This window comes from Triturus cristatus, chromosome 8, assembly GCF_964204655.1.
Source record: "Triturus cristatus chromosome 8, aTriCri1.1, whole genome shotgun sequence".
Lineage (NCBI taxonomy): Eukaryota > Metazoa > Chordata > Amphibia > Caudata > Salamandridae > Triturus > Triturus cristatus.
The window spans coordinates 1,112,049,676-1,112,071,961 of NC_140591.1; the positions used below are offsets into that span (position 1 = coordinate 1,112,049,676).

General features: G+C 43.2%; 1 protein-coding gene across 2 annotated transcripts in view; it reads right to left on the bottom strand.

Annotated features, from left to right (window-relative positions):
* The window catches only part of TXLNG (taxilin gamma), a 172,324-nt gene that overhangs the window by 100,689 nt on the left and 49,349 nt on the right, over positions 1-22,286 (bottom strand). For both annotated transcript variants that reach the window (XM_085622676.1, XM_085622677.1), the window contains exon 2: positions 20,839-21,139. In XM_085622676.1, coding sequence (XP_085478802.1) covers positions 20,839-21,139 — 301 coding nt within the window. The remainder of the gene's footprint in view (positions 1-20,838; positions 21,140-22,286) is intronic.

Genomic DNA, 22,286 nt, shown 5'->3' on the forward strand with positions numbered 1-22,286 from the left:
TGATGAATTCCCAAAGTTGTTGGCCCCCCCCAATGCATTTCGGGATGCAATATCCCTTCGTAAGGGGAACAGAAATAAAAATGCAACATTCAAGTTTTAACATCCAGGGAGAATATCATATATAACAATGTTATGTTGCAACCACACTGATAGCGTGTTAATGTTAACTGTGTGAGATAATTTCTGAAATGGTATCGGTGATGCCCTGTGTGAATTAGTCCACAGAAAGCCCAAAATGTCTCTCTAGATAGTATTCATCTATCTGGGGGTTCTCTGCTTCTATGAACATTTCTGTTTCTGGCTCTGGAAGCAATTGGCGACATAAAATAACAGGTATCTGGTGGGCGGGGGGATTTTGGGGGAGCAGGGAATTACAAAAATTACAGTGTGTTGTCTTTTCTACCCCTTTACTTCTGGCTCTTTCTTTTAAAGATGTTTGTGTCTGTCTTAAGTTTTTCATCCCCCACACACACACACACACATCTAGCACTTGCTTTCTTTAGAAGTATCTGTGACTTTCATTTTCTGATTCTTTCTTTGAATATTAGCCTTACGCGGTTCTCTGGCTACTTCCATGTCAAAAAAAATGTAAAAAGCTTTTTATTGGTTCGGGTTCTTCTTACTAGTCATCAAATGTATTAGCCTTCCAATTCTCCTTAGTACGTCACTTAAGGGCAATTTTTCCTCCAGGTGCAACCTACTTACAATCTTAAATCCCACAAGCATCACCTCCCCTCCCTTTTTTTTGTCACTAGAACGCACAAGATTTCTCCAAAAAGGTAGGGGGGAAAAAATCCAGTACTACCAACATAAAACCGATCTGGGAAGTCATGACCTTCAACGAGGTCATGGTAGGTCCAGGACCTGAGGCGGCGGACTGATGCCAAGCTGCCTCGTCTACACACAACAAGCAATGTGGCGTATGGGCTGTGGTTAGAGTTAGGCTGCTTACAATGTCCTGGTCTGCGCGCCTTTCCTCTCCTTCATCTGTTACTTCTTGCTCTCTTCAGGGTCTCTGGACACACCTGAATGATAGCTTTTTTTTTTTTACCAGCATGCACTTTTTTTTTTTAGTATTTCCTCTTATTTTCTTTTCTAGATGACAGAAACTGTGTCGGGATGGGCAACAGGCATGAAACCTCTTCATGTATGTATATTTCACATCACCCTAGAGAATTCCAAAACTCAGATTTTCATACAATTTTAAATTAAAAGATAAGAGGAAGTGCATCGTGACAATTTAAAGGATTGCACCTCTTATCCAACTTAATAACAATCTATGTAAGATACACCGACTGGAGAACTATATTTAGAGGTTAAGCAACTTTTTCTTCTTCAAAACATTCACATGCTTAAAATAGGACGATTAAGCAAAGTCATAAATGTTAGCGGAAATGATGCTCATGTTAGTCGGAAAGGTTCCATAACAATGCCTGCCCAACTGCTGATCCAGATCAGGATGAATATCTGCGAAGCTATGCCAGAATTTATTTATTCTGACCTTGTAAACATTTTAAGAGGAGGTCCTGCAAAGAGCGCTTCTGGGTCAGAATAACTCCGGTTGGAAAACAAAATCACCAAAGAGTTGTTAGCCCCAAACTCTACAGCAAATCACATAGCAGGATAATTCACTAAACCTAAAACATATCTCAATTTCCTTAGAGAATTCATATTTTTAAAGGGGGTGGGGGGAAATTACATCTCCATTCAACATTAGTCCAAGAACCAAAAGAGTTCAACACTAAGGGACAGTATCAGTCAACCACATTTTCAGGGTAAAGTCTGTTGTTCAACACAATAAACAAGTTTGACTAGAGTACTAAAGTGTGCAGTCCTGACAGGAAGTGCATGATAAAAACTATTGTAGATCCTCAAACTTTCATTGAGTAATCCTCAACTTCAAAAGACAAACAAGAAGCAGAAACTCAGTTATGAGCAAAAAGTAGGCCCATGAAAACCATCAAATTTAAGACTTAGAAGAAATTACAAATTGAGGCCGTATCTCAAGTTTTAGAAACCATGGTGGACTGAAGTGCAATTTTTTTTTTTTTTTTTAAAGTAATAGGTTCCACACGTTTCTGGTACACATCATAAGGAAACTTAAACTTCTGTAAATATTCTGCTGATTGCTTTCCATTCTTTGCCTCTTAGATTTATGTCCGATACTTCTAATTTTTTCCTTTAGGTTACATCTAGCCATAGTCTTCCGATTTAGCTGCTTTTGCTATGACCTGGCATCTTTTACGACCCACGGCGCACTCCAATATGGCATTGTGTTCCTATTGCTTTTCTTGTTCCTATGTATTTGGTTTTGGTCATTGTGTTCCTGTTGCATGTTACTTCGCTTGCTCCTGTGAGATTTGGTTTGACTTTTCCCTCCTCAAGCCCAGTTATTTGCCTTGGTCTTCCTCAACCCATATGTAAAGCGCCCGTTTGGGTCATGTTCGCGCTATACAATACTTTTAAAATATAATAAAATGACAAAGGCAGGAGGAGAACAAGTTGTATATCAGCGCATTGGTCATTAGGAGGGCCTTAATTCCCTTTTGAAGGCAAATGTTGAGGGAATCAGTCTTATTTCCGCTGGTAAGGCATTCCAAATTCTCGGGGCAATGCCAGAGAATGTGCGATAGTATGTTTTTAGTTTTTTAAATTTCTTCGGCTTAAGCAGCAGTGTGCTGGTGCTCCTTGAGGGCCAGTTGCCGTCGGAGAGTTCTTGCTTGTTTTTCATGCTATATTTTAGTTAAAGCTATCACAAGTAAAATACTTTGTAACAATGCAATACAAAATGAAACATTAAAAGCACGTCAGGACCATTAATAAAAATATGTAGAAGTTGATCTGTGATCATCGATGTAACAAATATGATGGCTACTGCAGTGCACTTAAAAACCTGAGTCCAATTTAGTGACAATGTTACAAAAACAAAACAAACGCGGAGTAAACTGAACTTCTCAAAAGGTATACCATAATAAATTGAACACGTTAAATCCTATTCACTAAATAATATCTACACCTGCACTATCAAGAAGACTGTCTCAAAGGACAACTGGGAAGCATGATGTGACCCAAAATGTTGGGCATTTTAGGTTTACCCATTTTTGTTTATTGAGAAACACATGAATGCCACCCAGAGTTCGAAATGACTTATTGCACAATTAAAAATTAGCCACTTCTCCCCTGTACAGTTCAGTTAAGTAATAAAGCAAGATCCCATCAATTTCTGTCAGACAACAGGAAACGAATTGCAACACAGGAAAATAACTACACAAGCCTATGAAATTGGTGAACCATAGTTTGTGCTCACTACATTAGAGGCAATTACACTATACCTCAACACCCTTCTCAGCAGTACAGTCAGATATCGTCTTTGCCTGCGCCTCGGCCACGCTGGCTTCTCCATACAGGTAAAAAAAAAAAAAATTGTCCCATGCAGCCTGCACCTGTATGAAAACAGGAACTCTCACTCTCCTAAATACGTAGCTGTGCAGGATGCCACAGGAAAGTAGAAGAGCTCAGACAGAAGCTCTTTCACAAAGCTCTGCAGCTCCTTTTGCCTTCCTTTGGGTCTGTTTACTCAGTTATGGGAAAAGTAACATTTCATAATCTTGGAACTTGAGCTCATCACGCCACAGCACAAGTGATGGCGACACACTCTCTGTGAAGTAGGACCCAGCTTCATGGTGATGGCTCTAGCCACTGTTGACTCTCACCTCAGACTTCTTGTAGGACGTTTAGTGTGTTTATGTCTCACTAGCTCAGGATCCGCTGCAATTTCACGTACCTCTGATGAATAAAGTCAGGCGTGTCTGGCACATCTTCCCCCTTCTTTCAAGGCCAGTAACCCCATCAGCATGATCGTGTTAGCTATTAATCAGTTATCTAGGCTCTCGACCTCAGACTAACTCCATATGTGCCATGATTCAAACATAGTTCTTTTAAAAGTCACATTTTCCTGTGACTCTTCCTGAAAAGGCTGCCCCAAGGACTCCAGTGTAGTCAATCTTTTTGAGGGTTTCAACTCTGGTTTCTGGTGCCTTCAATCCTTGATGCCACATCCTCAAAGCAAGCCGCCATTTGTACTACCCTATTGTCTATCCTGGTCACGGATGTTTTTCAATGTGTCCATTATGGCCACCTCTCCCTGGGTCAGACGAGCAGCTCTTCCATTAGTTTCATCATCCGCTGTGTCAGACTATACCTTTGTTCAGGTGGATTTCTAAAGAAAAAAGTCAAGTTTGTCCCGGTTTTAAGATTTCTGCTCCTTGGGAGGCACGGTGTGAAAGGAATTCAGTGTGGTGCCACTGGTCCAATCAACAGGGGGCCAACAGATTTCCACTGCTCAGTATAATAATAAAGGTCAAGAAGACCCAGATCATCGCCTCCCACTTTGCCTTGGTTGGTACAGGAGTCCTCCATCTGGAGCCGCCAATTGGCGTTCTCCTTTGCCACCAGTCCGCGGAGTGCATGAACCCCATCAGCACTGTTATGCTTCGATTCCCTGATGGGTATGGCTCATACCAGATAAAACTACAAATAAAATAACTATATTCATCAGGACCTATAATTAAAATGGCCAAGGATAACAATAAAAAAAAAAACTGTCTTATTTTCTGGATAGACTATACATATGACATGGCATGGAATCCTTAATCTTCATCGGTCTTATTCGCATTGTGAGAACATGTTAGATTACTTAAACATTAACTACTGTGATTTGCTCAACAGTAACTAATAACATTTCAGTCGCCAACAGTAACTGTTATATAGACAAAGGGTTTGGAAGAATTGATGCAGTAAAGGTTGAGGAGCTTTAATCGTACATGAACATATTTTCTGGCACCAGAGGCCGATTGGGGTAAACAGTTTTTTTTTTTTTTTAAATAATTTCTTGGAAGGTAAATTCAAAATGAAGAAGAAACCTTAGCAAGGGTTACTGCGACTGGGATAATGCTGCAAGAGGCAAAAACCCTCACCCGAAATATAGACAAATAAATCTGCAGTCAACTTCATCCTCTACCCATACACAGTAGATTTAACATCACATCCTCTGTGATTAACATGCACAACATTAACACTCCACCACCATCCGGTAGGTCAGAGTCCTCCTTCCTTTAATCACCAAAGTAGACTGCATTCCAAAACACCTCTACAGCAGCTATCACAGTTACAAAGCTACGGAAGTAACACCTTCACTCTGACTATACCACTGAGCCTCCTCATGGCTCAACGACACTCCTGAAGTCCGATCGCCCAAACCAAACTAGGAACATGAACCATATAACGCCCAGTCGTCCCACTCAAGAAGCTCTCGAGCTCCCCTATTCCTTCCCTCGATTTGCTCTCCCAGGCCAGCAATATTCCAACACCACAGTCTTCACACCTCCATCTCCTTGCCCCTTGCTTTTAGCCTCAACAACTTGTTTGCACACATCACTAGAATCCAGACTTGCGATCACACAACATCTACAACAACTTAATGCAGACTTATAAAGTCTAATACACATCACAGAGCTGGCCAACAATCGCTGGCCAAACTGCACTCTGAGGTTAAATAGTCACAATCACGACAACACTAATCTTCCACGCCCCCAACCAACAGGATCTTAATCTCGACCTCTCCTCACCTGAGATATAGAACTTTACCCTACCCCAATGCACCCCCACTTGGCCCATTTAACTTAAAGATCCTCTAACCAATGGGGATATTCCCTCCCTACTCCGGACATAATTTAACATACTCTGGTAAAACAGATAATCTGGGTCAAATCCAAACAATTCCTGCAGAGACACACACAGAACCTAAGCCCAACATCAGGGCCATAAATAAGTACAGCCTTAAGAGAGGTGCCTCCACACCGACTACCCCAGCTGACTCCAAACCTTATCTAAAATGCATGTGACACAATTACAGATCGGCAGTAGGACTTGTGGTGGACATCGCTGACCTCATCCTTGCACGAGGGGTTGACCGCTTAATGGTCACTTAAATGTGGCTAAAAGATTAATCTGCACATATCCTTGACAAATTAGTCCCTCCTAGCCACAACATAATTAGATTAGATAGATCTAGTAGTCCAGGTCGGGGTATCACCTGCATACACCTTAACAACCTCTCAGTGAAACAGTCACAATCGCAGTTCTATCCTCGTGCATCAAAAATGTTAGATCAGAATGACTCTTGCCTTCTAATCCTGCTCGACCTATCGCCAGCTTTTGATACATTTAAGCATGACAATCTAGTACACTTACTGGAACATAGAATGGGGCTATCGGGGTCCGTCCTAAACTGCTTTGTCTACTTTCTTCACAATAGAACTAAAGGTTAATCAGTCCCTGTCTAAGTCCAACCGGTCAGACTAGGGTTGCCCAGGGGTCCACGCTCTCACCCACTCTGTTAAATTTGTTCATGGAGCCCTTAAATGATCCACCATCACATATACGCCAATGATCCCCAATTGTACCTTAAAGTCTCTTCTTCCACATCAGGTCACTCAAATTAACTCTACAAAAATCCCCAACACTGGCTGGCATGCAACCAACTCAAACTAAACGCACTCAAAACTGAATTAATCGCCCCACCGGATATCAAAGAATGGATGAAGCAACTAAGAGTTCTTCACGATTTAACACACATAGATTTTTCAAGATCACTGGGAATAACTCTAGACAAGAACTAGAACATGCAGAAGCACATCAGTGCTGCCACCAAAGGAGCAAACTTCCAAACGAACATCTTAAGAAAAATAAACCCATACCTCCCCCTCAATGACTTAAAGTTCGTAAAGCAAGCCCTAGTGATTTCTAGGTTGGACTATGGGAGTGCAACCTCCGCGGCCTACCTATATCTAAGATGGCTCCTATAAGAGCCTCTCTGAACTCTGCTGTAAGGCTCATCACAGGATTTAAAAGAAACAAGCACATCACTCTCGTTGTGAAATCTCTAAACTGACTCCCATATGAAGCAAGGATCCAGTTACAAAACTGCCTGTATTACCCATAAAGCCCTACACTTCAACACCCCGAGATACCTTGCACAAAAGCTGGAGAAATCTGGCGGCTGCAGATCTCTAGAATTACCAGCACCTTACTGCTAAAACCACAGAATTTCTATAAAAAGAACATTTACAACCGAGCCTTGTCTGATATCACCCCGAGAATTTAGAACTCCTTGCTTCCTGAAATCAGACTCAATCCCTCAACTTCATCATTCAAAAAAAAAAAAAGTACTATTGTGAACACATTTCTGCCCTAGCACCAAGGAACTCTACTCTCCGGACCAGATATGGCATGCTGACTACACCCATATTACTCGCCTGCTACGATCGTGTTTTGATTTATTGGATTAGTCCTGGATGTGGTCCCTCCCTCTACTGGAAATTTATCACTTCCTGTACGGGTCTCAATTATGTTGTTTGTGCTACATGTTTCTTCCTTTGGATCATTTGTAAAGCGCTCAGATACCCCCACGGGTCATGTTCGCACTATATAAAAAAAATGTAATAAATTAAATAAACATGGGGTACAGAAATTATTCACATCGACTTTTTTAGCTATTCTAAAGCACAGTTTAAATTAATTCTTCAAAATAAAAACAGCCAATTACATGTTTTCTGTCATCTGAAACTGTAGACTAGTTAAGTACATCCAAAGAAAATCTACTTCGTATGGCACAAGTGTAACTATACATCTAACTACAATTCATACCACTTCCATTTATAAAATAGATTCTATGGAAACATCAACATAATCCCAAGGGACAAAGGGGAGATTATTGGATGGCACCCTAGATTTGTAGGGAGATTTGTTGGTAATTTGTATGAGGTAGTACTGGGTTTAGTCAAATGACTTCAAATACAGCAAGGGATCTATTCAGCTTCTCTATAGTGTTTTACATTAGCCTTCTTTAGCCATAGTTTATTCATTACAAATATGTCCTTAAATTCAGTACTCTTATTCACCAAACCTTGTGGTAGAATCCGAGGCAAAAGAATCAGGACTTGTCCATAAAATTAAACCGGAACTAAGATAGAAACGTTTAGACCTAACTGACTAAGTAAAAATAGGACAACCCTATTCACCAGTGCACAAAAGTATAGGTTATTGATTACCACAACTCCGGCAAATACTGGCAGTCCAATGCACACGCACATTTCTCTAGGTCTGTGATGTGTCTGGAGCTGCAGGTGAAGGCCCCACAACATATATCCCAAGAAACCTTTTAAAGCTGTACTAACCCAGCTCATTATTTTACGCACCCACCAGCTTACACTTAAATCCTCTCTCTTAGGTGCAAAAGTGTGTTCTGGGTGTTTTAACTTGAGAAAATCTGAACTAAAGGAGACAAGAGAGGTGAGGGGCAAAGTAAAGACTAGATTCAAGCGTAACTAAGCAACATGTACACACTTGTATCTCCCAACTCCTTCAGTCATACCTCCGTGAACACTGAAAAGTAAGACTTTGTAAGGGGTGAAGGCAGTCTAGTCTAGCTTTTGGGGCTGCCAGCTACACCCTGTTGCTGCCAGGATGGGAATTAGTCTACATATACTCTAATCTGAAGACTTCTTCTGCCAACAACCAAACTCTTAAGAACACAAGAGGTCCAACAACATACAAAGAATCAAGACAAACACCTCACAAGAGGCTTGGGTTTCACAGAGGGAAAATGTAACCAGGTGGTAGCGGTTAGTACAACACAATCCACTCTTGGATACGACTTACACATGCATATCAAAACTCATACTCACACAGGATGGTACACTATGGAGAGATTCATAAAGATAACCTGCAAATATCAAAGAGAGAGAGGCACACAGTCTTCATGAACAAGGGAAGTCAGGAAATAGTCCATAAGAATAAATATCTCACCAAAGGGCGTGGCTTGGCATCTGCTGAGATTGCCGCACACCAGCGGAGCGCTGCTCCATACACTAGAACAAGCCTCGACATCCGCACAGAATCTGCAATCCTGTGGCAACTAGGAACATTTAAAGTACAACAGGCCCCCCAGAGGTCCAGCAGAGACAATCCGTTGGTCCCCCCTCCCCCAGAGTGGAGTTGGTGAAGACCGGGGATGAGCGGCCTGGCTTCCCACATGGTCGAACGACAGACCAGGGGAGGTCCCGGCCTGAATGTGGGACGAAGGCAGTCAACACCCTGCTTCACCGAGATCCTTGCTACAGTGGTGACTGAGTATGGAGGTGGCTTATGTGACAGACCCAAGGTCGAGAGGCGAGGTGCCTTCAGGGAGGAGTCCGTGGCCTACGATGAACGCTGGAAGAATGGAGGAGGTGCCGGTAGAGAAGAGGGCGAGGACACGGCAGCCCCCCCCCCCCCAATTAAAAACAGAAGAGTGAGCGGAAGAGGCTCCGAAAACTAGGCCGCCTTCTGCACCTTCACCTGCTTGCTGGAATCCGGGAGAGGCCGAGGTTGGGGCACTGCGAGGCTCGGCCCGGAGGACCCTGAGAAAAATATAGGGCCCGGGTGACAGAAGGGTGGTTGACCACCTGGAACACAGCAAAATAAGGGCAGATCAGCAGAACAAAGGCAGCTTTGGGCTGGGACACGGTAGTGGAACAATGATCTCAGCTGGATTGTACCCACCCGAATATAAACTACAACAGCTTATTGGTGCACTCTAGGCTCGTGTGGGTGTCGACTTCACATGGGCGGAGGCCAACGCTCAATCTACTGCAATGGTAAAGCTGAAAGGAACGGGGATGCACCAATCGAACAAAATGGACAATTATGTAGTCCAGAGGACACAGATGGCAGCAGAAGGGAGTGTGGTGGAGACGCCAGCAGTCGAAGAAACCTCCTTAGGAGCAATAATGGCATCAATAGGGGACTTGAAGAGCATGTTGGAGCCCAACAGTGACAATTGAAGTAAATCATTCAGAACAGACCTCCAAAAACTCAGTGAGGAGGTTACAACAGCGTACGTCCGTACACACCAGCTCCAGTCCACCACAAAATGCCTGGAGAGACAGGTGTGTCACAACAGGCCTTGCACTGGTGACAAAACTAGAGGACCAAGACGGGACAACATTAGAGTGGTGGGGGGTCACACAAGGGGCTGAGGCCCCTAGTGTGGCCCTATTCCTAGAAAACTTCCTACTTTATACATTACGCCCCAAGCGCCGGTCTAAATTGCTCGGTTGACAGAGCACACTGGGCAGCAAAGATCTTTAATTATCGTGACAGGGACGCATATCTCCAAGCAGCGAGGGCGATAGGAGATGTACAGTACGAAAAAGTATTGGTTCGCTTCTACCCTGATTTTACTCTGCAGGTCAAGCGCCAGAGACGTAGCTCTGAAGCGGTGAAAAGAGAACTGAAAGAGCATGGTCTCAAATATATGATGCTCTTCCCTGCAAAACCTCGGGTGATAGCAGAGGGAAAGACATGGCATTTTGTACCCCCAAAGAGGCCTGGGAACGGCTGGAGGCTTGGTGTGTTGCTGATCGAGGTGGAGGAAAGGGGGCAAGGAGAGATCGCGGGGGGGGGGGGGTGGTGCAACAACAAGGGAACGGACCCCTTAAGATCCTCAAGGGAAGCAGCCCTAATAATTGTCAGACATTATGATGGGAACATAAGAGACTAAAATTGTCTGTATGTACTCCTGTTCCACAGAACTGGGAGTTGTATGGCTTCTGTTGAACTACAGTCAGAGACCTAGAAGTCAGGAGATGCTGGCGCATGGAAACTATGGGGTGTGAGAACATGAGATATTATCTGTGTGGCATTAAGGTAGACAGCTGAATTAAATACAACTCGGGATTATATATAATAGAGAGCCAGGATATAAGGATAATATATATCTTTGTGGGTCATTGACGACAGAGCCAGAGTACACCCTTTATTGTTATTAGATGTTGTTTGGGCAATAGGCGCCCTGAAGGTTGGGATGGTGGGGGGTTGAGAACCTATCTAGCAGGGTTGCAGGGAGGGGGTGTTTGAAATGAAAGTGCTCAATTACAGAGGGTTGCATTTCGAGGCAGACCCGGGACAGAGGTATCACAACCCACGGTCTGGGGACATACGATTATAAAAATATCCCTCCCAATAGTTGAATGACTGGGGTGCAGCGGCAGTCCTTAAAAATCTGATCATGGAATGTCAATGGCCTCATTGGTAAGATAAACTTAACACTGGTTTTACAGTTCATAAAGAGGCAAGCCCTTGATGTTATTTTACTGCAGGAAACACAGCTTAAAGGGAACCATTGTAAAGCGATAGAAAGATTTGGATATACATTGGTGGTGCATGCGGGATACACTGCTGGTTCCAGGGGGTGGGGTTGTGGTCTTATGCAAGAAAGCCCTGCCATTTATCCCCACAAAGAAATGACCAGATTCTCTGGAACAAAACGTACCAGTGAGTGGAAAGTGGGAGGGGCAGACTTAACCTCTGCTCAGTCTATATACCTCTTACGCTAACTGCAGCTTCGTTAGCATTGTTAGGCCCCCTACTCCTAGAACTGCCAGTTGGAGAATTGGTCTCGGGAGGAGACATGAATGATGTGATAAAACCTACAATTGGATGTTGGGGAGGGGGTAGCTTAATGGAGGAGGCGGGCCCGCTGTGAGACTTTGTGCTGGCTATAGGACTGGCTGACAACTGACAGTAGCAGCATTTGGAGACCAGGCAATTTACGCATTTGTCGGCAGCACATGGGAGCCCGGCTCGCTTAGATTATTTGATAACACAGACCAACCATTTGGGCGATTTCAGACAAGCCATTTATGTGCCGCGAGGAGTCTCAGACCACTCACCGGTTGAAATATTTTTCAATGGTCCAGTTAGGGACCATGTTCTACCCCTAAAATTGACCCACGGTTCTTGAAGGATAAGAAATTTAAAACAAGCAATAGAGGGGGCAGATTTATTTTTTCAAGAAAACCGGAGAGAAAATCAGTGAGTTCAACTGCAGTGATATGGGAGGTGCGTAAAACGGTGATCCGAAGCCATGCACAAGCCTCACTGGGACATCAGTTGATGTTGCGACAGCACTAGCGGAGGACGCTGAAGGAAAATAGTGCTCGGGCTCAGGCACTGACCACCTATCATCGCTTATACGATGTTGGAGACAAGGCTAGTAGATTGCTAGCGTGTTTAGAAAGTCGTGGATAGGTCAAAGAAATATTGGATGGGGAAGGGAAGCAGCATGCTACAGGAAGGGCGATCGCCGAGGCATTCGCAACATATTATTAGGCTCTATATACTTCTTCGTCTGAGATGTCAGGTGAAGACTGTAAGGACTTTGAGGGGCCCGACTCTTCCTCAGTTGACAAAGGAAGACCGGGGAACGTTAGAAGAAGCCTTGACAGCAGAGGAACTGAGCACAGCGGCGCGATTCCTGCAGTCAGGGAAGGCGCCAACAGCCTACCAATGGAGCCGTTTAAATGTTTCAGTTGGCTAGGAAAGACGGTACTCTACCGGAGGACCAAAAAACTGCTGTCATAGTAGTAATCCCTAAAGAGGGCAAGCCACTGAGGGACTGCAAGTCGTATAGACCCACATCGCTGCTTAACTATGAAGGCAAAAGTATTGGCCAAGGCCCGGTCACTTCGTTTGCGAATAGTGATTGCATAAATGATTCATCTGGATCAATTCGGAATTATGCTGCATAGAAGGACATGACTAATCTGAGGAGATTATATGGGATCATGCACCTGACGGAAACCTCTTTCACAGAGTCAGAGGCACTTCTGTCCCTGGACGCAAAACTGGCGTTCAATGGTGTGGAATAGTGTTATTCATTTGCGGAACGGACACGTCTCGGTTTCAAGCCAAGTTTATTAGTTGGATCAAGCTCCTTTACTCAGGCCCTCTGGCACGAGTACAGGTTAGTAACTCGATATCCCGGGTGTTTGCCCTCCGAAATGGTACAAGAATCTCACTCTACGGGGCCGATGTCCTGCATTTGTCAGAAAGCCAATGCACTCAACGGATAGAATATTGCAGATTTTGCACACATTTGGGAACTATTCAGAGTACCGAACCAAATGGGGAAAGTCCCCATTGTTCCCACTGGTGAGAGCAGTACCAAAGTTGACGTCTAGGTGTAGGGTCCTAATCGAGATGGTTGGTTTCAAGTACCTGGGGGTGTACATGACGAGGAAGAGACAAGCCTTTTACACTAAGAACCTTGCCAAGCAGCTGGACCGATTCAGCAGAGATGCACAACATTGGTGGACATTTCCACTCACGCAGATGGGACGGGCGGCAATTTTTTAAATGAAGACTCTCCCATGTGTGCTATACATTTTACAAAACACACCATTCTGAATCCCACAAGACTGTTTCTTAAAAGATAAACTCGGAACCAAGACTATTGTTGTGGAGCAGTGGTACTTTCCTTATAGCTTTACAAACGCTGCAGAGAGGACTGTATGAGGGTGGACCGGCAGTGCCAGATATTAGGTAATACTATTGGGCCGCCCAGTTGGTAATGGTGAACGACAGGTATTTGGGGATCGAGAGGATCCAGCTCTTAGAGCGAACAGAATGGCAATGGGCTACAGGGATACTTTCCTCTCCTATTTTGAAGAAAGATGGAGCAGGATTTGCCTTTCCACACACAGACTGTGGTAAGGACGAGGAGGAAGGCCACAAACTTTCTGGGTTGGGAGGGTAAATTGATAGATGACACCACTCTGGGACAGGGATCTTCATGGGGTGGGGCAGTTACGGGGCTTCATGAAATGGAAGTTAATAGGTCTGGAAAGGCTGGGTTAGGTCTGGAGGGGGCAGGCATACATATCCTTTGCAACAGAAATACGAACTGGGGGAAACAGAGTGGTTTCGATATATACAGATTGGGCATGCACTGCGGGGTCACCTCCGAAAGGGAGCGTTGTTGGCCGAAGCAAGCCCACTTGAGGACCGCCTGTTGACGGACCCCTTCATCGACAAGGCAATCTCAACCATCTACAAAAAAATGGTGAATAACTCCCAGGATCCACTGGGGCTTTTGAAGGCAACTTGGGAAAGAGATCTTGACCCTCTGGATGATGAGGACTGGGTAGAGGCCACACAGGGCCCAAGGGAGGTGGCCATAAGATCTCGCTTTAGGCAGGTAGAACTGAAGATTCTGCACAGAACTTATTATACCAGGCCAATGTTATATCACACAGGGAGAGTCTGAAAATGCATTATGTGAACGGGAATGTGGACAGGAGGGAACATTTTGCCACCTGCTGTGGCGCTGATCCAAAGATACTGGGCGGTAGTAGTATGGGTAATAGCTTAGGTTGTGGGTCTGGAGGTCCCTCCAGAAGCTAAATGGCACCTGCTGCGTATCTCTGATGCTGAAACCTGGCCAAGGTATGAAAGAATCTGGCTGGTGCCAGAGCTTCGGCTTCGGCCAAGCTCAATATAGCACGGGGTGGAGGTGGTCGCTTCCTCAAGCGTGGCTGACTGGGAGGATGACCTTGATTGGTGCTGGCAAGCCGAACATACAATCTAAGTAGAGGATGTACCAGTAAGTGGGAGAAGGTCTTGGGGCGGGGGACGCTGGCAGGAGTACAAAGGTTTATAGAAGCGGATTAGGGGATGCAGTGCATAATGAACAACTATTTCAGAGAAATATGGGTTTGGGGGGAGGATTTTTTACTACTGAGATAAGACTGATTATGCTATTCGTTTGCTGATGTGACTACTGTAAATTCCGGCCAAATGATTGATGCTGAACTGTATTTTATAATATCAATGTACTGTTGATTCGGCACTGATTAATAAAAAGTTGCGAAATTATATATATATATATATATATATATATATATATATATATATATATATATATATATTACCTACTGGCGGTCGCCAGTAGGTAGTTATAGTTAGGAACCTGTTTCCATAGGAAAACCTCAACATTGTATTTGGAATAACTTTGGCGCCGGTCGACGAATCCTCGCGAAATTTTCAAAATAGGTGGGGCGCTACGCTCCTACCCTGAAAGTCTCGGGGGGATTCGTCAAGCGGGGGCTGAGAAAAAAGGGGGGTCCCAAAACGCGTTTTTCTCATGCATTTTTCCATAGGACCTTTAGACACAGCTACAGCCCGAACGGCTGAACAGAGTTACTTGAAATTTGGCAGAGAGGTAGTCCTCAGGTCAAGGAAGTGCCTTTTGTAGGTCTGGTGTAAATCTGTTCAGTAGTTCCTGAGAAAATAGCATTTAAATCAATATATATATCTGTGGCAGCTTACGGTGCGCTTACCGTGCGCTTACGGTAAGCTTACCGTACGCGAACGGTGACGTGCGCGAGCGCGATTCTGATTGGCTGTTAGATCTTAGTAAACATTCGAATCGGTCGAAACCAGGAAGCGGCGGCCGCCATTTTTTCTCTCGCACTCTGAGGGGGGGGAGGAAAAACAAAGGCAAAAAACATGTAAAGGGGCTGTTTAGACAGCTCCTAACCACCTAGCCTTGATGAAGGTGTCCCCAAAGAACTCCCAAGGCCAAAAATTCAATTGTTTTTTTTTTTTAAAAATCGCCGATTACGCTTACCGTACGCGTACGGTAAAAATTAATTAAAAAAAAAAAATTATCCACACTCTCCCCACCCCGTGTGCAAAAGGTACCCAAAGGGCACCTTTTGTGCATTGCATAATCAAGTAACGAAAAAATAAAAGAATCCCTTTCACAACGAAGCGCATAATATGTCCTCCATGTGCGCACAGTGCGCGAAGCGCATCGTGCGTACATGGCCCATCCAGCGTAACGTGGGCATGCGGTGCGCGTAGCGCACCGCGTGCCCACCGAGCGTGCATGGCACTAACTGCGTAAAGTGGGCGCGCGGTGCGCGAAGCGCACCGTGCGCGCACGGCACGAACTGCGTTAAGTGGGCGCGCACGCCACGAATGGCGTAAAGTAACTTAGCATTTAAAAAAACGTACAAATTCACTGAAAAAACCATAGGTTTCACACACGTTATAGTTAGGAATTAGCATTTAAAAAACCTTGCAAATTCACTGAAAAAACCATAGGTTTCACACATGTTATAGTTAGCTGGACATTTTACTGATAAAAAACCAATGAAATTCCCCCGTTATAGTTAGTGCAGGCAACTATAACTCACGCGACCGTAATCCTCTGCTGATGACATATGCGTCTATATGAAAAAAAAATATTTGTAATATATGTATAGCTAAAATTTAATGGAAGAAGACATGGGAAAATAAGTGTCTAAATACAGTATTAGCATCAGCAGAGGATTGCGGTCGTGTGAGTTATAGTTGCCTGCACTAACTATAACGGGGGAATTTCATTGGTTTTTTATCAGTAAAATGTCCAGCTAACTATAACATGTGTGAAACCTATGGTTTTTTCAGTGAATATATATATATATCTCACAAAGTGGATAGACAGTGGTTCAGGCCTATGGGTAAGAACACAAAGATTATGGTTGTCATGAAAGGCAGCAAAATGAAATTCAGGCACATACAAAGGAATATCAGCAAAAAGCAAATGAGGTGACCAATCGAGAAAATCCGAACAGTGTATTGCGCACACCTCACTAGCTTTCATATGTCTGTCAGGCCTAGCTCCCGTGCAGTTGTTTGCTCTTCCAACCCAGCACCACCAGTGTTAAGCAGGAGAATCACCTGCCTTGTGGATGTGGGTGATACACACATACTGTATGAGATCAGAAACTGGATTCATTGTCAACTGAAAAACCTGTCAAATATTTGTGGCTAACTTAGATGGAATAATAGCTGGCTAGAAAAGAGTGCAATAAGTCCACCGAATGATGGATTCTCTGTCTCATGAGCCAGTATGGAATATTAACACTGACAAAGGCTTTCTGTTGGAATGTAAACTGGCATAAAAATTGAATAAAATCACCACCAATTATTGCTGCAAGGCATTTTATTTAGCCTCATGGAGTGTTCTCTAGATCCCTTCAAAAGGCCCATTTACAAAAAATCTGAAAATTTATGTAATGTCACACTTTAGAAATGAAATGCGGATGCTAACAGAAGTATATTCCATGTGAAGCAGTTGCCTTGGTCTGACAATGACATCCTTTTTAGGTCGAAGCCTATCAGGCAGTGCACAACTGAAAGCTTCACTAGTGATGTAATCCTTCAATTGCTACCACTGGTTTGTGTTTTGTAACTCACATTAGCTTGCTTTCTATTTGCTGGCTTTATTGGTTTTAGGCTGTCCAGAATGTTTTACTCCCTCCAGCGGGGCATAACCCGTTTTCCCACCTCTCTGACTGGCTCCGCGCATTCTTCCACGAGTGCTCGTTACTGGGAACTACTTTTCGTGAGACACCCCACAAGAGTGTGTGTTTACAGTGGTGTCCCTTGAAAGCTACTCCAGGACGCAGAAAACGTACTTCATTTCTTGAAAAAGGTTTCCTGCCTACTGTCTTTATGCTTGACTGATTCCATTTATCTTTGCACTAATCTTGCATGCTTGTGAGAAACAATGTACTGTTGACGAACTTGTTTATTTTGGTCAGTGCTGTTTACTAAAAGCATAACAAACAATCCTTATAGTCTATTTCATTCCCATGCCACAGACGCTTGAAGTACGGGGGCGAGGGGTGCTAAAGCACCCGCAAAATAATCTTGTCAGAGTTCAGCAGTGAATAAGCAATTGACAGGTCTTTAAATTTTATTTTTATCTTGCCACATATGCTGTGCATTCAAAGACAGGTCAAATGTTAGGTTCGGTCTTCCGATGGAGGGTGCGTTTACTTTTTTTCTCAGTCTGCAAAGTGAGGACATATGTGACAATCGTGCTGGTTGTGGGGGGTGGAAAAGGCTGTAGGGTGTTATTTGTTTCTAGCACACAACACATTTAAATGCCAGTAAATTAACTGTACAAATATTTCTGAATTGGCAAAGCACAAATGAAACACTTTCTTTTGTAATTCTGAAGTATGATGGAAACAAATATTTTAATTCTCTCAAAGCAAATCAACACACTAGGTGATGCCTATTGCAACCCATTATCGTTTGTGATAGTTTTATCAGTAAAACTGTATGTCTGGACAAATGTAATGCTAATATTCAATTAAAAATGTGTTGTCTGTAATGGAAGTGCGCTACAACTCCAAGACATTCAACCCCACCCCACCCCCACAACCCTCCACCCTACCCCCACAACCCTCCACTCCACCCCGACACCACACAACTCCACCTCACGATGCGACACTAAATTTTAGCTATGCTGAACATCAGCCACGCTGGTGTCTTTGCCAATGCTGGTCTTCAACTGCAACTCTGAATTGCCTTTGTGTGTCCATAACCTCCAATATCAATTTCCTTTCAATGGGCATGTCTCCACAACCGATCCATGTTTCCCTATAGCAGTTGCCCAGTGTCCATTTGTGTGTCCCTGTGCGCATCTCTATCGGCGAGAGTCTGACTCACCCTGTATGTACAGTCCCCACCTTTCAAGAGTCCGTTTCCAACTGCCATGAGACCGTGTAAACCAAAGAGGCTCTGTTCACCCTAACCCCAATCACCCAGGGCAGTGTCTTTCGTATGAATATTAGTATTCAAATTTATATTTGAATGATTGCTATAACACTGCAACAAAACCGTCACTATAGCAAACGTGATAAAAAGGTTAAATACAAAAAGATAAATTTATGCCTGCAAAAATAAGATATAACGAACTGAAAATGCACAAATGTATTCCAGAACTACTCAATGGAATCTGTTGTTACACCTTTATAGAAGTAATCTTGAAACCCACCGTAAGCATTACAAAATTCAGATGTTTACTACAAACTTGAGCGTAAAACAATAATTTTTACATTTACATTTTTTGAGACTCATCCCAAAGATACCTATGTTGCTGTTGTCTGAATTCTCGGATAAGCCAAGGGTGTCCGCACAGTTCTCACATTGTACTTCTACTGCTTTGTTCACTCTTGATTCCTGCATCAAATTCAGACCGGTCTGTATTATACTCAATAAAACTAGCCAAATGCAGGGTTTATGTAGCTAGGACACTAGGCCATCACAAACGTTTGGCTTACAAGGAGCAATCACACCTTTCTTAATGGCCAGGTTACCAAAAGAAAGCCAAAGCCCTAGCCATTTACTAGGAATAATTACATCTGAAACTCTATCGCAAATTGACCTAAGATCTATGAAAACTAATTAATAAAATAAAGACCTATCACTTCCAAAGAATGGATTAATTGGGATGGAAAAGACCATTGCATGGTGGTGCCCCAACTGTACGGATGCCTGGATCTCTAATTCTGATTTTTAATTTCATGGGCATGACAGCCCTGTCTCCCACATTGCTTTCTGTTTGGACTAGGAGGGGGGCCCAAAGCACCACCCTCAGATGTGAAAGGCTACATTTACCAGTACAAATGTGGTGGTGGCAGCATACAATGTAGTAATCAGTAGGTGTGAACATGCCTTTTTACCTGTGTCACTGATGTGAGGCCTACAGGCTCACTCATTTAATGTTCTGTTGCTCTGTGCTTAACTCACCCTTGCCCTACATCAGTTCAGAATGTTATACATATGCTGGGTGTACATCTGCCGGCAAATGATACAATGCAGGGATAGTGCGGTTCTGTGAAGCACATGTATGTTAAGTGCATGTGCTGGGTCTACGTGCGCCTGTGAATGACAAAATACATGGATAATTCTGGGTTCCTTTTTGGCAGTCCCTGAGCTAACTGGAGGAACATGAGGAGGTAGAGGAATCCCTCTCAGACAGATTTGTGGATTACTGAATTCCTGTGAAATGGGTGGGGCACACTATAAGAAGGGAAAGCCAGGCTCCTCAGTACACTTCTAATGGGGCTCTTTGATTCAGAGAGAGGTCACAAGGAAAGGGCCTGGAAAGGAGTTGGAGTATACCGTTGTGACCAAAACAGGGACAAGCCTCAACAAAGAAACCAAGAGTGTGGCAATGCCTCTCCCCCGCCACCCCTGCCCCCTTTCTGAGGGGTCCCAAGGAACTTACCAAGCATAGGCAGAGCATGATGACAACCCCTCACCCGCTGGCATCTGTCTCCACAGAACTGCATGTCAGGAACTTGAGAACAGCAAACTGCTGCCCGCCCTGCGCAGACGAAAGGGGCTAACTTCGAGTCTCTGATGGCTCAGATAATGTTGGTTTGGCTAAGATGGATTTATGGGCAAGACAACATCAGTAGGAACTTGCCTACTATATAGTTCTTTGGCGCTGGAAAACCTCTGACTTTAATAAAGAGTCAGAGTGGGACTCCTGAGATTGATTAATAGTGGGGCTTAATCTGAATGTCGCCAATGGTGAATGAGGACTTATTACTACCGCTAGCGAGGGAGTAGTGGGAACCAAGGACCTGCCTATAAAACACAAGAGCCCTGACCTTGTGGGACTGTGGGTAGTTTGTGCATGTCATATTTTCTTTGCGTTTGTATACAAGGACTACTTTTTTTCATAAAAGCAATTATTTGACTGGACAATCATTTCTTTCTGCTGCCATTATTTTGAGCCTTCAAGTCAACCAAATTTTCTGTGGAAGCACAGCCTGTAATGCAGAGATCTGCTGCACCACTAGTGAAAACCGAGGATGGCGACAGACATTAATGTATTGTATCTGCATCCACAAAGTAGGTCACTGCAAGCTTTCCAGCATACCTTTAAATGTACTTTTACATATTGAGCACTCTCTCCATCAGGAAACCAACAGGTGCCAATAAAGGAAACCTATTAGGTACAAAAATAAAAACTACCTTTCAGTCCCCCACGAAAAAGCGTATTCAGAATTAGAATCTTGTAGTATTTTCTACTCTGTTGAAGCACATCTACATTGTAAGTCTTTGGTACACACAGTAACTAAAGACAGAGTGCAGAGAGCTTACCTAATGTCTTTTCTTTAATTTTGTCATTTTCTGGATCTTGCTGGCCATCGGGAGGATCAATGCGGGATTCTTCACGACCTGGTGTCTCTTCTCTCGATTCTTGGGAACAGCATGCTGAAACAATCAATTCATTTCTCTTTGCAGAGTCTTCCTCCATCGGTACTGTATGTTCTGGTATCTTAAGGTCTACTCCCTCACAGTGGAGAACGGCATCAGGACTAGCATGCATGTTCTCCAGCAGACGCGAGTCATTCGGGACGTCGGTACATACTCCATTACTATCAACTGCACTCATTGCAAACTGAAAGAAAACAAAAATGGTACATCTTCAACAGAAAAACTGAGCCAAAGAAAAATCATTTATATCTCAAGCAGAGGAATAGCTGTTTAAAAAACAATACAAAGTCACTCATTATTAAACTCCAGTATACTTTAAATATACTCGTTTTAAAATGAATTTACATTTTCAAGTTCGAAGATCAACATTTAATAAGCAAATCAGTAGACAGAGTGGCGGCAACTTCAGTGCACTTACTACAAGAAATGCAGATTTCAAAATTAATAAGTAGAGGTGCCAATATATTTGCCTGCCTAGCAAAGAACCAAAAGGTACATTTCTTTGGACATAAAAATACACTACTATAGTCTTTATAATATCAATATGCACAGAACAATACAAACTTAAATCGCCTTTATACATGACACCATCAAATTAAAATTTGGAACTTAAGACAAGCAGGAGGATTCTCAGAGCCATTGTAAAAGTGTTAAAGAGCAAAATGCGCAGAGAAGGGGTACTCCAAAGTTCAGGTGTGTCAATAAAGAAATTTGCTGTAGATGCCTAAAGAAGGCAGATTAACAAGAGACATTTTTACTCTGATCTAACTGCAAACAGAGGTACCTCACCACAATATTAGAAGATGCACACTTAGAATGAATTGTGAAAAGTAAGCTGGGATGACATGCCAGACTGATGAAAGAAAGTAATAAGGTGGCGCTAATAGTAAAAAGGTTTATCTTCTATGAGGGAAAAGAGTGTACTCCGATTCTGCACTTACAATTATAACTGTGAAATCGGACATATGGGTATCCTTAAAAAGTTAATAAGCCAGCCAAAATGTTTTAAAAAAATACATTTATTTGAAGGTTGGTGCTAAAGTATAATTCGTCCTACTGTAGTGCTGAAAATTTATCTTTCGGCAATTTGATGAAATTCTAACATTTTTCATTATTTTTTCGAGAAGGTTTCTGATAAACTTCCTGAATTTTTCTAAAGCAAAAGTAAATCTACAGGTTCACCAACTCATCAAAAACTGAATCTGCAGGTCTCTCGTTCAGTTTATAAAAACACTCTGTAAATTTAGTGAACTTTTTCCAAGATTTTTAAAAACGTATGAGGTAATTGAGAGGTATCAATTCACAATTGTGTTCACACCTACTTTAAAACT